General features: G+C 43.5%; 1 protein-coding gene across 4 annotated transcripts; it reads left to right on the forward strand.

Moving 5' to 3' along the window:
- Nucleotides 1–12: 12 nt before the first annotated feature.
- Nucleotides 13–13,165, forward strand: ANP32E (acidic nuclear phosphoprotein 32 family member E). 4 transcript variants are annotated; one of them, XM_040618863.1, is made up of 7 exons: nt 13–314; nt 2,001–2,150; nt 2,783–2,905; nt 4,382–4,547; nt 6,051–6,208; nt 8,307–8,361; nt 10,313–13,165. In XM_040618863.1, the coding sequence occupies exons 1-7, from the start codon at nt 261–263 to the stop codon at nt 10,378–10,380; spliced, it is 774 nt and encodes a 257-aa protein (XP_040474797.1). In that variant the 5' UTR covers nt 13–260; the 3' UTR covers nt 10,381–13,165. The 4 variants fall into 4 exon arrangements, with proteins under 4 accessions (XP_040474797.1, XP_040474799.1, XP_040474798.1 ...); XM_040618865.1 differs by having other exon boundaries at nt 10,316–13,165; XM_040618864.1 differs by having other exon boundaries at nt 6,054–6,208.
- The last annotated feature ends 685 nt before the right edge of the window (nt 13,166–13,850 follow it).

A 13,850-nucleotide genomic window follows, 5' to 3' on the forward strand; every position in this document is an offset into this window, starting at 1 on the left:
AAGCCCCGCCCCGGGGCGGGGGCGTGGCGGCGGGAGGGGGCGCCATGCGCCATGTCATGGAGGCTCAGTGTGCGAGCGGCCATTGACGGGGTCGGAGCTGCGGGCGGAGCGGGGCGGCGGCGGCGGCTGCCCGCGGCGTTCCCCTCCCCATTCCCGGCTCCCTCCCGGCGGCGGCCGCCGCAGCAGCGACCCCGCGGCCGGTCCCCCGCCGCGCCCGGCCACCCTCCCTCGCCACTGCGGAGCCGCGGGAGGGGGGGGCGATGGAGATGAAGAAGCGCATCAACCTGGAGTTGAGGAACCGGGCCCCCGAGAAGGTGAGGGCGGCGGGGCGGGGGGCCGCGCTCCCGCCCCCGCTCGGGAGCCCACCGCCGCCTCGGGCCGCGCGGGCCCGGCGCCGCCGCCGAATCTGGGTCAGCCGTGGCGCAGGAGCCCCGCGGGGCGCGGGCGGCGCTTCCGGGCCCCGGGGCGGGGGGGGACCCGCGCCCCCGGCGGGCTCTGGCTGCCGGCTGCGCGCCGCGGGGCCGCCCCCCGCCCCCCGAAGTTGCTCAGGGCTGGGGGGGGGCCGCGGGCGGGCCCCCAACTTGCGCCCGCCGTTAATCCGCTCCCGCCTCGCCGCCGGCCGCCTCCAACTTGCGAGCGCGGTTGTAGTAAACAGGTCACGGTCGCGCCGAGCCCGCCCTCAACCCTTCTTTTTTTTTTATTTTATATATATATTCAATTATTTTAAATTAATTTGGTTTTCCGCCCCCCCCCACCCCCACCCCCGTGCGCTGCGTGGCGCGGTCCCGCTCCTTCCTGCCGCCGCCCCGCCGGGCGCACCACGGGGAGGGCTGCGGGGGGAGCCCCCCCACCCCCCCGGGCACCTTCCGCCGCCAACTTCCCTTTTCCTCGGAAAGATGTAAAAATTAATAATAACACCTCCAAAAATTCGGGAGCTCCCGTGTGCTGCCCCCTGTAAGACGCTCCCCCCCCCCCCCCCCCAGGCCAAAGGCGAGGGGCCACGTCGCGTGGGGCGGCCCCACGCGTGGCTCGGTGGCGGGGGGAGGACACGGGGACAGACCTACGGGGGAATGGGGGGGGACGGTGACAGCGGCGGGACGGAGGGAAAGTGTCCAAAACTGCTGGTTTAACCCAAAAACTGGTGTTCGTGGGGTGGGGGGTGTCAGCAGCAGGTGAGGGGAAGGGGCTCCGTGGGCCGAGCCGGGAAGCCCCCTCCCCACGTCCCCCTTGCTGTGAAACTTTGTGCTTATGGGAGGGGGCTGGTTGTTTTGTTATTCTTATATTTTTATGGATGGAAAAAAATAAAAAAGACTTGAAGCTGGCAAAGTGTGCCGCTCGGGGGGGTTCTGCCGCAGTCCGAAAATGTTACTTAAAAAGCGTCCAGGGGAAAGGAAGAGTCACCTTGTTCACGTCCTTTTGAATGAGTGATACGTTCCACTGTAGATAAAATAATTTAAAATTAATTGGCTGTTCCTTGTTGGTCGCTCCGACCTGTATCGATTATCGAGTCGTGGTAGCAGCTTTGGCACGAGGAAATTCTTTAATTGGGCTCAATTAACCTGCAGGACTCACTGGTAAAATAATCTGGAGCCAGAAGGTTTTAGAGTTCGGAGAGAAATGGCACGCTTTTATGCATTTAAATATGCACAATTAAATGATTAGACTTTAGAAACAAGTTAGTTCGCTTGTATGTGAGGGCGGCTTCCAGCCCGGGCTGCAGTGGCACTAGGGGAGGCTGCAGTTTATCTCTCAATAAAAGTTTGGGGTTGGCCGGCAGATTTTTGCAGAATTTGAAGCATGCTCAGAGAAAGGGAAACTGTTGCATGTTTTTCTTAATTTCTTTTAACTAGGCGGGTGTCAGTGATTTGGGACCTCTAGCCTAAATTTAAGACAAACACCAAACCAACAGATCGTTAACAGCCTCCAGGTTGTGGTTTGGGTGAAGCGTGCAGTTTTTTGACGCTCGTTAACCTGACAAGTGACTTGCTGTCCCGTTGAAGGTGACGGAGTTGGTGCTTGATAACTGCCGATCCAGCAACGGTGAAATCGAAGGTCTGAATGATTCATTTAAAGAACTCGAGTTCCTTAGCATGGCCAATGTAGAGCTGACATCGCTGGCCAAACTCCCCACGTTGAGCAAGCTCCGAAAGGTACGTGCCTCTCCTCCGCCAGCGTGCGGAGAAGTCAAAGTCACGGGTGGCGATGCGTGGTTGTGCCTTTTGGTGCCCGCGGTGGCACGGCACGGGGCTTTATGAGATGGCAGGCCTCTGAGATGATGCCATGTCCGATCTGCGTCGTTTGAGGTTTTCTTCTTTTTAAGATCGGAAATTGGGTTGGGTATCTCCAGTTAATTAGGGCCAAATTGGGCTCGGTCAGCGAGTCTCAGGATGGTAAATGTTTGTCTGTGAAACGCTGTGAGGGTTGGCGGTGTCTTGCCGCGTGCTGGTGGGTGATAAGAGGCTGTTGGATTGCCCGGCCAGCGAAATGCCTTTTGTTGCACGTTTGTGGCAAAATAAAAGCTTGTGCTGAATTCCGGTACTATATATTCTACTAATTTTAAACTTTAGATATCCAAACCGTTGAGATTTTAATTCTATAATTCTCAAACTTAAAGGAACTTTTTCTCAGCCAAGGCTTGTTAACTTGTGCGGCTCTTGAGAAGTGTTCAGTTTTGTCATTAAGCTGTCAAGCTAAATGGAGAACAGTTAAAAATGATGTGGTCTGAATCTAATGGTAAGAAGCCAAGCGTTTAATTAGTTAATTTTTTCCCTCTGTATAATAGTTGGAGTTGAGCGACAACATCATTTCGGGAGGCCTGGAGGTCCTTGCAGAAAGATGTCCAAATCTCACATATCTAAACCTAAGCGGCAACAAAATCAAAGATCTTGGCACTGTGGAAGCTCTTGTAAGTATGAAGTGAGAGCGGCCGATGGAAAGTTTAGTTCTCAGAAATACTGGGGTTTTTTTAATCAAGAACTGATTCTTTTTGCAATGGAATGGTAGCTTCCAAGCGTAGCTGCAAGGGCTGTGCGTGAGCACATGGCACAGAAGCAAGCTGTAGGGACAGCAGAGAGGGGCTTTTAACGAGTGCAGCCTACGAAATCAGCAAGGACAAAGGTGCAGCGTGATATGTTCTAGCTGCTTCTGTTCCCTTTCAGCTGAAAGGCATGCGAAATGAAATTTCATTTCTTACCTGTCATATGTTCCCTGTTTTTTTTTTCCTTGCCAGCTCAGGTGAAACGGATACTGTGGTGTTTTAGGTTTGTCGGTATTCCAGTTGGTTCTGACTTGATTAATTCAATGTCATGGTTATTAGAGACAGCGCTTGTAAACGTGCCGCTGTAAAATTCCTTCTGTGTTAGTAATGGGATGTACTGAATAAGAGATTTTTGAGCTTCTGTTTAGTCTTTGAAAGAAAAGTAGCCAAGTTCTGTCTTGCTAATCCTCTTGTGTTCATTTGTTAAGGTATAGTTTGTCTAATAAGCAACTGCCTTAAGCTTTCATTAAACTATGAAGTGATTAGGATGTGTGTATGAGACGGTCAGTTAGCAGCAAACCTGGGAAGCAGCAGCAGTAGGGCATTAAACGTGGAAGCTGCCAGTGCCTGTTACTGCCTGATCTGTTCACCCATTTTTCTAGGTGATTGGGGTTGGTTTTTTTAAGACTTTGATACAGGCTGCATGTTTTTAAAACTGCTTATAAAGATTCTTTGTCTACTTTAATGGTCTGACTAATGGACCAAGTAAAGCAGTTTGTGCTCTGTAGAAGAAACATGCTTTATTTAGCTCTCAGGTGCTCGCCAGGCCGTGCAGGCCGCTCGTTATCTGTATGTGTGTAAAGTCTGAAAGGTGAGGAGAATCGCCATCACTTGTCTGGTCTTCCTTGTTCGGAAAGCAAATCCTGTAGCGTAGTTAGAAATCCTACCAAGTGCCTCTTGCTTGCTCCTCACAAGATGCCTGTAATTCAATTAGTCAAACTATTTACTGAAAGGCTTCTGCAGTTGTTCAGTTTTTGCCTGTGATCACCTGAACAAAAATAGGTGATGCAAACAAAAGACAAACCCAAATACGCGTTGCACAGTCTGTGCAGCATGGTCTAGTGCTTCAAGGATGTGTTGGGTGTGCTGCAAACGCGCTGTGGAGTTGATCTACCAAACTGCTTTCTTTCGTTGGGCACTTTCGCTGCTGCAAACAACTCTTTGAACTGAACTTTGTATTTAATGGGGAGCAAAATACTGAAAAGGAGGGATGGGGACCAAGTAAACGCTGTAGCTGGCTGCATGGTTAACTGTGTGTGGGCTATGACTGCACTGTAACTTGAAGTACCACGGAGTTGTGTCAAGAAGGGGGGAAAAAACCCAACCCTTTTCATCTATTTTCAGCAAAATCTGAAAAACTTGAAGAGCCTTGACCTGTTCAACTGTGAGATTACAAACCTCGAGGATTACAGAGACAGCATTTTTGAGCTGCTTCAGCAAATCACATACCTAGATGGATTTGATCAGGAAGATAATGAGGCACCGGACTCAGAAGATGATGATGATGAGGGTAACTTCCTGAAATAAACTGTGGATAGGCGTAGTATGCTGTAATAAAGGTGTAAATGTGGTGTGGGGTATAGTGACTTCTGGAATGCACTGGTGAGATTTGGTGCCCTTATTCTTGAAGCACAGACTCTTAGAACTCATTTGGTATTAACACGCTGTGATACAGAGTGAAAACTGTTGAAGGTTTTGAGTGTTCTTGAAGAAGCCACCTGAGTTTAAGGCAATTTGACTATAAAGATGGTACAAAGATAGAAGCGTTCTCAGAAGGGGTTGTTGCTGGGAGGAAAGCTCTTTGGTGTTGCTGAATGATAGAAAGTGAGGGGATGCAGGCATTATTCTGTATGCAAAACCCTAATTTTACTGGGTTTTGTAATGGCTTCAGTCCCGTGCTCGAGTATAGTACAATTATTTTTTTTTTTGTTCAAAAATACATATACACTTCCTTTTGATCTGACCTCAGTTGTAGTCACAAATTCTGCAGCTACAAATTCTGTGTTGATGCGATTGCAGGAATTAGGAGTAAGAGTGCTCTTCCCTCAGTGTTCTTGGCTTAACATAATGACTGAAACAGTCAGAGCTGTGAGGATGGAAAACCATCCCAAATGTGTTTGAGCACTGTTAGCAAATATGATGGGCTGTTGTTGTGATACAGCATCTTACGTGTGCGTTGTAAACGTCCACACAAACAACTAGCGAGATTTGGGCTGTATCTGTTTGTGATGGAGGTTTCTCAGTGTTTTCTTGGTGTCTTAAATCATGAGCTGGGAGCTGACACTGCTGAGTGTGGGGCCATGGCTGTCAGGGGGCTGCCCAAGAGTACTCAGACCCATCAGATTTTGGAAGCCTGTGTTGAAAAGAGCTCGATAAAAAGCCAAATAGTTGATACTTGGAATGTGAAAATAAACCCAGTATTTGAAAATAGATTAATAGGTTATTAACTTGAAAATGAATTTAAGTGTTAAATCACCTTGTCATTTCTTGTAATTCGCTTAACTGAAACTGTGAAAGTGATTATGTGCTCCAGACGTAGAAATGAAATGGGAGATCATGTCTCTGGAACTGTAGGTGTTTCGTAGCTACTAGTAAGTGATTAAATAAGATATATGTAATATGTTAAGCTGGTTTTGCCTTTAAATATTTTAGGGTTTGATTCTATAGAGAAGCCTCCCTCCCCCTTCCACCGACTTAAAATTTCAGCTTCCTTCCAGGAGTTTGCATACGCAGCTGCTTCGGGCACTGAGAATTTTGCCTGAAGCTTGTGATGTAAAAATGGTGGTAGGCTTTTCTTTAGGGGAAAAAAAAATTACAAAGATTAACGTCCTTGAAATCGTGCTTGTTTCCCATGTGTTGCAGAAAACGTTACAACTATATATGCAGCTGTTGTGTGTATATGTATGTATATGTACACAATTACATACCACCGGTGTGTACAAACTCGCATAAGAAGGAGTTAATGGAACTTGACTTTTAGCTTAGATGTATACAAGTGTATTCTTTGTTTCAGAAGGAGATGAAGATGACGATGATGAAGATGAGGATGAAGCCGGTCCTCCAGGAGAATACGAAGAGGAAGATGATGAAGATGATGGAGGTTCAGATTTGGGGGAAGGCGAAGAGGAGGAGGAAGTTGGTCTTTCCTACCTGATGAAAGAAGAGATTCAGGTAAAGTTGGTAAACTCTTCCAAATGGAAGCAATGCAGAGAAACTGTCTGCAGGCTTCTGTGTTAAACTGGGAGACACCGAGTGTGTCAGCGCAGGGTAGGTGCAGTGAGGGGTTTTCGAGAGAACACTGCTGTCACAGCAGAGCCCTGAGCAGGACGGTGGCTGTCAGCTCTGGAGATGGTCCTGGCTGACTTCCGAGACTTGGGTCACTCTTACCCCATCCCGTAACGTTGCAGGATGGTGGAGCCACTTTATTCTCTGTGAGCGACCAAAGCTGTTCTCCCCAACATTTTGAAACTATGTGCTACTACCAGTTAAATGGTCAGAATAGAAACATATATTAAGTAGAATAAATTCATTTCTTTTGGAAAACCAAAGAAAATACGCTGGTCTTGAGGAAGAAGAGAGTGAAGCAGCAACAAGTTACCAGTACTTCAAGTAAAAAAAAAAACAGAAGAAAAGTCTTAGTTTTTCGCTGCGATAAATGGGGGGCTTTTCACCATGGGCTCACTTGAAAATGTTCCCAGTGGTGGTGTGAAGAGCTGTGGAAAATAGCCCACAGGATCTTTCAAGTACTACTGTGCTAAAAAGCAAATGAAGTAGTATTAAGAACCTAGGGTAAGAAAAGATACATGGTTTTACAAGGTTATAAACAGATTCTTGTAGATAGAAACTGGTCGTGCCTAAATGATGATTGGGTAGAAGTAAAACCCGGGAGTCCTGATGTAGTGCTCTCTCTACAGCTACGGAGGATCAGAGGGAGTGTGTGTCTGGCACAGATTTTGTGTGCAAGTTTGTGCGAGCAGCTCGCATGTTTTAGATCAAAAAAACACCCCCAAACCTGTGGTCATCACTTCCGGTAGTCTTGCTTTTGATAAGTGGTGACTTCCTGTCAGCTGTGTTTCACATGGATGTGCAGAAAATCTTGAACTAAGCTCTTTGGTGTTTTTCATTTTGTTCTGGTAACCACGGCTGGTATGATGGGCTTATGTCTGTAACTTTTTCTGCCTTAGTACTCTGAAGAGGTAACAGCTGTAACACAATTCATGAAGCTAAACTAAATAACTAAACCTGTTTTGAAGCCAAGAGGTTAGAGGTAGTTCCTTGGAAGATTAACAGTGTGTGACTAGGAAGAGTGTCAGGAGTGAATCGTGTGCGGTCGTTCATGTACATGGATGCTCTGCACGTTTGGTGACCAGGAATTGCCACACAGAGCCATGAAAACGTTAGGGTGTTCAGGACCATGGCCCTTCTGTTGATGGGGCAACCAAACCAGATCCTAAGTTTGTATTTTGCATTCGTTTAGGTTAGCAACAGATGGTCGTCAGGGTGAGGTATGTAAAGTCTTGGAAGAGTTCTATTCTGGTAGCTCGTTCCTGTATTTTCAAAAATGAAGTCATGTGCCATTCTAATTGCAGTGGATTTACCCAGAGTGATTTTTCATTCCCATGTGCTAAGGGCAAATGTTAGATGGGCTTGCTGTTTTCACTTGTTGCATTACCCAATGTATAAAATTTGATATAGCGGGTGGATATGAAAATAAGACTTCAGTTTCTCATCAAGGCTTGACATAGTGCTGGTAGGACAGAGGTCTTGCATCGTTGTTTTGACTTTCTGGGGCTGCTGATGGTTAACTGTTTACATTTTTCAGCTATCAACTTTTTTTTTTAAAAAAAACCAACAACTAAATTCATTTGACATAGAAACAATTTTGTGAAAATATTAGCTGTTCTGCTTTCTCTTGTCTTTTAATGTCATTGGGTTACGAGGGGAACTAAAGCGGTTTGTCGTCGCTATTTGCCGTCGTGGCCTCTTCAGTTAATCTTGCAATAACTTACCCTTGAGCTGGCGTAAAGTAGTGATAAGTGTGGAAGAACGACGGAATGAGAATGCCAGGTCAGATGATACCGCTGATTAAATGTACTGCGGTTGGTTTGGCTGCCTGGCCTTATACAGATGTCCAGTAACAAAAAAGTAAATGTGGAATGTGGCCTCTGCTCAGAGTAGGTGGGATTTTCTGAATTTCTGCTCAGGAGCAGTGTGTACGCCAAGCTTCAATAAACAGCAACTGTAAAAATATTTCACAATTTTTGTAAAGGATGAAGATGATGATGATGACTATGTTGAAGAAGGAGGTGACGAGGAGGAAGAAGGTAAGTTCTCAAGTTATTAACATTGTGACTAAAACAGTCTAATCTTCGTAATTCTGAAACTATGCAAATCTGGGATGTGCAGTTTAATAGCATAAATCACTGTTTGGCTGGTCTGTTTCGGAAGGTATGTGAAGTATTTTAGGATCAGTTTAAGCAGGAGCTTGAGCAGGTAGTAAAGCAGCAGTGGAGTATTTGGTATTTTCTTCTATCTGCCCGCTTGTAAGATAGAAACAAGGACGAAACGACAGTTTTCAAAGTCTTGTTGGAGCAGTTTTCCAAATTGAAGGATACTGCATCTCCTACATGGTTAGAAACTTTAATCTTCAAGAGTGGACAGAAGAGGGACTTCTGTACACCTTGCAAGTTTTATTTATGTACATTTAAAATGCCTTGTTCAGTGCACCAGAGGCTCTGCTGGTGCAGCCCTAGAAGCAGTGGTAGCAGCTGTATCTTCTCCCTCTATCAAGCTGAAAGTGGCCTGCAGTAAAGCTGCTTTCAGGGGCAACCTTAGCTAGTGAGCCTAATTGTTTCTTTTTTTTTTTGTACCTAGTCCTTTTATCAATGGTTGTTACTTCTTAATTTCATAAATTACTCTTCTGATGTCAGACACATGCATAATAGTCAAAAGCTTGCGAAGAAAAAATGCCAGCCTGTGCAGTTCATCCTGCTTTAGGAGGGTACGGTGCATTGAGTGTGTGTAAGTGATGTGAAAGACAGGGGCGTTTGTGCAGGCCAGTGTGGTCTCTTTGGTATTTTGAAGAAAAAAGTTTCCTTTGCAAGAAATGGGTTACTCAAGTATTTTTTCATAAATTAATTTTTACCTTTTGATATTTTAAGAAGGATCTCCAAGGAGTTAAACAGGGCAAACGTATCACTCGTTCTTTTTTTGCACCTTATTTGAGGTTTCCAAGCTTTCAGGGTAGGACCTGGCCTTAGGGTCGATGCTCCTACAGGATCACTGGAACAGAAGTTAAACTCTTGGCAGGAGTCCCCTGTTCCTACCAGTCAGTGGCTGCTAAAGTCCCTTCAAAAAAATGACCAAGCTTCATCTTAAAATGACCTGGCTTTTCCTCTTTACTTCTCTTGCTGCGAGGCTCTCCTAGAACTTCCATTTTCCAATGGTTAGGAACTCTGTCCTAACCTTTAAGCTAGCCCTAGCAGCAAATTTTTGTATTAATGCTGGAGTCTGGTTCCACCTCTGTGTAAACGAGACAAATTCTAGATTTTCTCCACAGTCTAGAGCCTGTCTCATCCGTATGCTTGGCTTATGGAGCAGTTTTTGGAGATGTACCTTGCACTTGAAAAACCTGAAATTCTGAAGTAGTAATGCTAATTCTTGAGTTTTTATAAATGCAGCCCTGGAATCTATTAAGACAACAAAGCAGGCAGTCAGGATGGCTAATTAGCCAGGAAATGACTGCTGTAAAATAAATGTATTAGATTTGACAAAATTGCATTTCATGATTTCACCACAAGAGCGCATAGTCCACTGACTGAATTAAACATATTTCTAAGAATAAGCTCAGAGATGTTTATGCAAGATGCTTATATCACTTTGTCACTGGAGAGAGAACGGAGCTTGGTATCTGCAGGAATGGCTGCATTTTGGGCAGGATGTATGCAGCTTCTAAAACCCGAAGCTGGGGAGATGGAAAAACGTCCTTTCCGTTGTAGTTCTCAAATAAGTCTTAACAGAAACACTTTTTTATAAATCTGCTTCGTATCAGTGATCCCTGTGTGGAACATCACATGCTTAGCTTGAACTTAATTATGGAGGGCAATTGAAACTCATCTTTTTTTGAGAGCCATAAGCCATGCAGCAGTGTGGTAGTGGTGAGCATGTTAACGATGAACAAACAGTAATCCATTTCAATTACCTTTTCTAAAAGCATAACGTTACCTTTGTGATGTCTGAGCAGAACGTAATGCAATGTGTGCTTCTTTTCCTTAGCAGAGGGCATTCGAGGGGAGAAGAGGAAACGAGACCCTGAAGATGAAGGCGAGGAAGAGGATGATTAATTTGGTATAGACACAAGTAGGACCAGACTCTTAAGTTACAGAATACGCAATAGTGATTATGCAGATCTGTATGTCTCCATGTACCATAGATGTCCCTACAGAAGATAATATGTTAACTTTTTATAGGAGAAGTGTGGTTTTACTATTCTTGCCCTTTTTATCATTCCAAATAAGATATAATAGCCTGTTAGTGAACCTCTATGTAGAAAACAATTTTCAGCCCTATAATCACTGAAGCCATTGTCAAGTTTTTCCCCCTAGATTTTCATTTGGAGCTCTTTAATTTTATACAAGCTTGCTGTGTTGGTCATCATTAGCCCAGAGGTAAACCACTCATTTCACGTGGGTTTAATATTATGAATTTCCTTCAAGATTTAAAGGTTTTTATACTTAAAAAGCTGAACTCAGAAATGCTATATGGCAAATTCCAGTCTCTTAAACGAGAAGTTGACTATAGTCTTGAGTTTACCAGGGATTCTGTTTGAAGTCAACAACTAGATTACACCTTTATTTCAGCTTCTTAAAAGGTGACTCCTGTAATATTTTTTTAAAGTCTTCTATCCATTTTGTGTGTTACATTGTCAAGCCTAAGTGGGTTTCAGAAGATTTTTTTTCCTGCTTGTTCAGATGTTCAGTGTTTGCTGGAGTATTCTCTAGATCACTATTCAAGAACGTATCTTGGCAAACTGAAATTTAATTCTAATCCATTAATTTTCTCCAGAATACATGGTCATTGCAGGTATTAACAAAAGCAATGTGTAGTTTTGCTAGAAAGTCAGTGTTAAACCTTCACTCACTTTGCTCTTGCATTGTCATTTTGGGAATTCTGCAACAATCATGGTGTTTGGCTATGAAATATATGCATTTCTAATGCAGACGTTAACGGGTAACTCCTTCAAGCACATTTTTTTTTTCAAACAACCCCCCACACTTTTATAGAATCACCGAAGGGGGAAAGATGAACAGAAGTTAGTCTTTCTTCACAGGTCACCTTTTAAAGTTTTTAAATCTGGTTGTAGGCAAAATGTTCAAGTTTATGTATAATACTAGTTAATAGTTTAGGGGTTTTTATATTGAATGGCTGCAGAGACTTGTTCCATTGCATACAGTTGGTGGCAAGTACAGGAGACACGCAGACAAGCTTTTTTTTCTAGCAGCCTGATTATGACCAACAGGTTGTAATAATTCTGCCCCAATGGATTCATGTTTTCTATTTGAGCCACTGCGAAACAAGTTCAGACATACAGCATTCCTTTTTCAGTCATGATTTGGATTTAAAATGGTAGTCTTGATATAAAACTAATTTACATTGTCACGTAGGTACTGAACCAAATATCACACACAGCTTTATTCAAGAGACTTATTTTTATATCTGTCTTGGCTGACAATAGCTGCCATTAAACTGGGGGAGACACCAAGGGTGGGGAAGAGGGAGATTTCCTGGACCTAAGTCAGAGTCAGTCGCCCATAGATCGGTTACCTGTGAATGTTTAATAGGTATTTCACACACTAGCAGACTTTAAATGTGACTTCCAACTCTTAAATCAAGTTTAGATACTGCAGGGTTGAAGTTCTGCAAAGCCCAATTTCTTGTGTGTGTGGTTTTTTTCCCCCGAATAGAGCCTTAAATCATAGTTTCTCATGTAGCTGTAAAGCATAGCCAGCCATTAAAGGCATCTGAATGAAACGAGTCAGGCAGATGGCAATATACTTGGAAATGAACTGACTGAATGGGTTTTGCATTTTTTAACGAATATCTGTAAGACACTAGAAAAAGTAGTGGTAAAACTACATTTGCAACCACAATCTAAGTTCCTGTGTTTGTGTATGAATACTGAATGAATAGAAACCTTAGGTAAGTGCACATCCTATCTTGTCGTGGAGGCTCTGTGTTCAAGGCAGTTGCTTTGTGCTCAGCTTTGAGATAGTGTGTTTTCCCATCTGTTTGCTTATTTTTTTTTTTTAGTCTTGGTGAATGATTGAAACCTATTATTTATAAGTGTGTACTTCTAAAGTACCTCATTGTCAGGGTTTTCCTTAACTGTTATTTACTGATGCATATAAAATTAGTTTTCAATGGAACAAAACTTTCTAGTTTGAATTAAAATTACTTGAGTACTGGTCTTGTTTCAGTAAGCGAGTCCAGTTTTGATGTTGGATGAGCAAATCGGACAAAACACAATAAACTCGGAAGGGGTTAGCAGACCTTCCCCAAGATAGGCAGAGTTAATGCTTCCTAAAACCAACTTGCAGTGTCGTGCATCAGCCGCTACATCTAAAAATCTGAGCCTCACACACAACTTCAACTTCCTAAGTAACTTTGTCTTTTCCTCAGTGTTACCATCTAAGTATAGTTTCATATTTGTCAGCTTGGCATGCAATTAAACAGCATAGCATTTTTTAAAATAAGTAATACAGAGCCTCCAGATAACTTTTGAAACTTTTTTGCTTGGTGGGTGGTCTTTTCATGCAAATATGTAAGGGTGGGTTTTATATTTTGTAGAGGTTTTGTCCTATTTTAATGCTCTTTGTATGGCAGTATGTATATAGTGTGTTTTGGTTCCTTATCAAACTCTTTCCTTAAACTTTGGAGTAACTGATTTTGTGCAACTGTGTTTTGAATAAAGCCATGACAGTGTTAAATTAAAGAAAACAACCCTGCAGCACTCTTCTGATAATTTTTAGTTGTAACAAAACATGTTTCCTCCCAACGTGTGCTGTAAATTTTAAATTAAAAAGTTTTCAAACCGAATTATTTCAAATAAATTGAGACTATTGTATTGGATTACTTCTTTTAGTATGTACAGCTGTGGAGAATGTGGTATTTCTTAAGGAATGGAGTGAGAAGTAATTGTTCTTTGCTGTTGCCTTTTTGTTGTGGGGGGAAACCTGCAGCATTGTGTATCTTTCTGGAGCTAGAACTTGGACTTTATGATACTTCAGAGCTTGGTAATATTGTCACAACCAAGGAAGGAGGCCATGGAAAACCCAAAGTGGTGTCTGGATAGTTCCCTTAAGTTTCCAGAGGAGTTGAATGTAGGAATGAGCCTTGGAGCTGACAGGGCTTTCACATACTGGATAAATCAATACCATTTGAGTGTAGCTGAGCTATGCAAGTCTGGCTGAGTCTTAAGAACAAAAATGAAAAATCAAGAGCCTGGTTATATTTTGCTTTCCCTAAATACTGATTTCGTGTGCCTGACCTGCAAGTCTGATGCTGTCCCTTCAAAGTAGCTGCCTCAGTCCATGTGCGTTGCTCCTTGTTTAAGAACAGTGTTTTAAAAAAAACCTGCTTCTATGCAGCTAGACATCACATTGTTTTTATGTTGGGATTAGTCCAGGATTCTTGGCAAAAATCCCCTGGATGCACTTGAGAAAGCTAGTAACTAAACAAGCTTTTCTTCTGCTAGATCAGCCAAGAAATGGGTGGTGGTTTTCTGGGATATATATATTTATTTTATTTTTTTTTT

Source organism: Falco naumanni, chromosome 20, assembly GCF_017639655.2.
Source record: "Falco naumanni isolate bFalNau1 chromosome 20, bFalNau1.pat, whole genome shotgun sequence".
Taxonomy (NCBI): Eukaryota; Metazoa; Chordata; class Aves; order Falconiformes; family Falconidae; genus Falco; species Falco naumanni.

Bases quoted from the DNA above. Each gene is read 5' to 3' on its own strand.
- ANP32E (XM_040618863.1), top strand. From the start codon at position 261: ATGGAGATGAAGAAGCGCATCAACCTGGAGTTGAGGAACCGGGCCCCC. The intron at 2,151-2,782 runs GTACGTGCCTCT...TCTGTATAATAG, and splicing joins CGTTGAGCAAGCTCCGAAAG to TTGGAGTTGAGCGACAACAT. The intron at 4,548-6,050 runs GTAACTTCCTGA...TCTTTGTTTCAG, and splicing joins AGAAGATGATGATGATGAGG to AAGGAGATGAAGATGACGAT.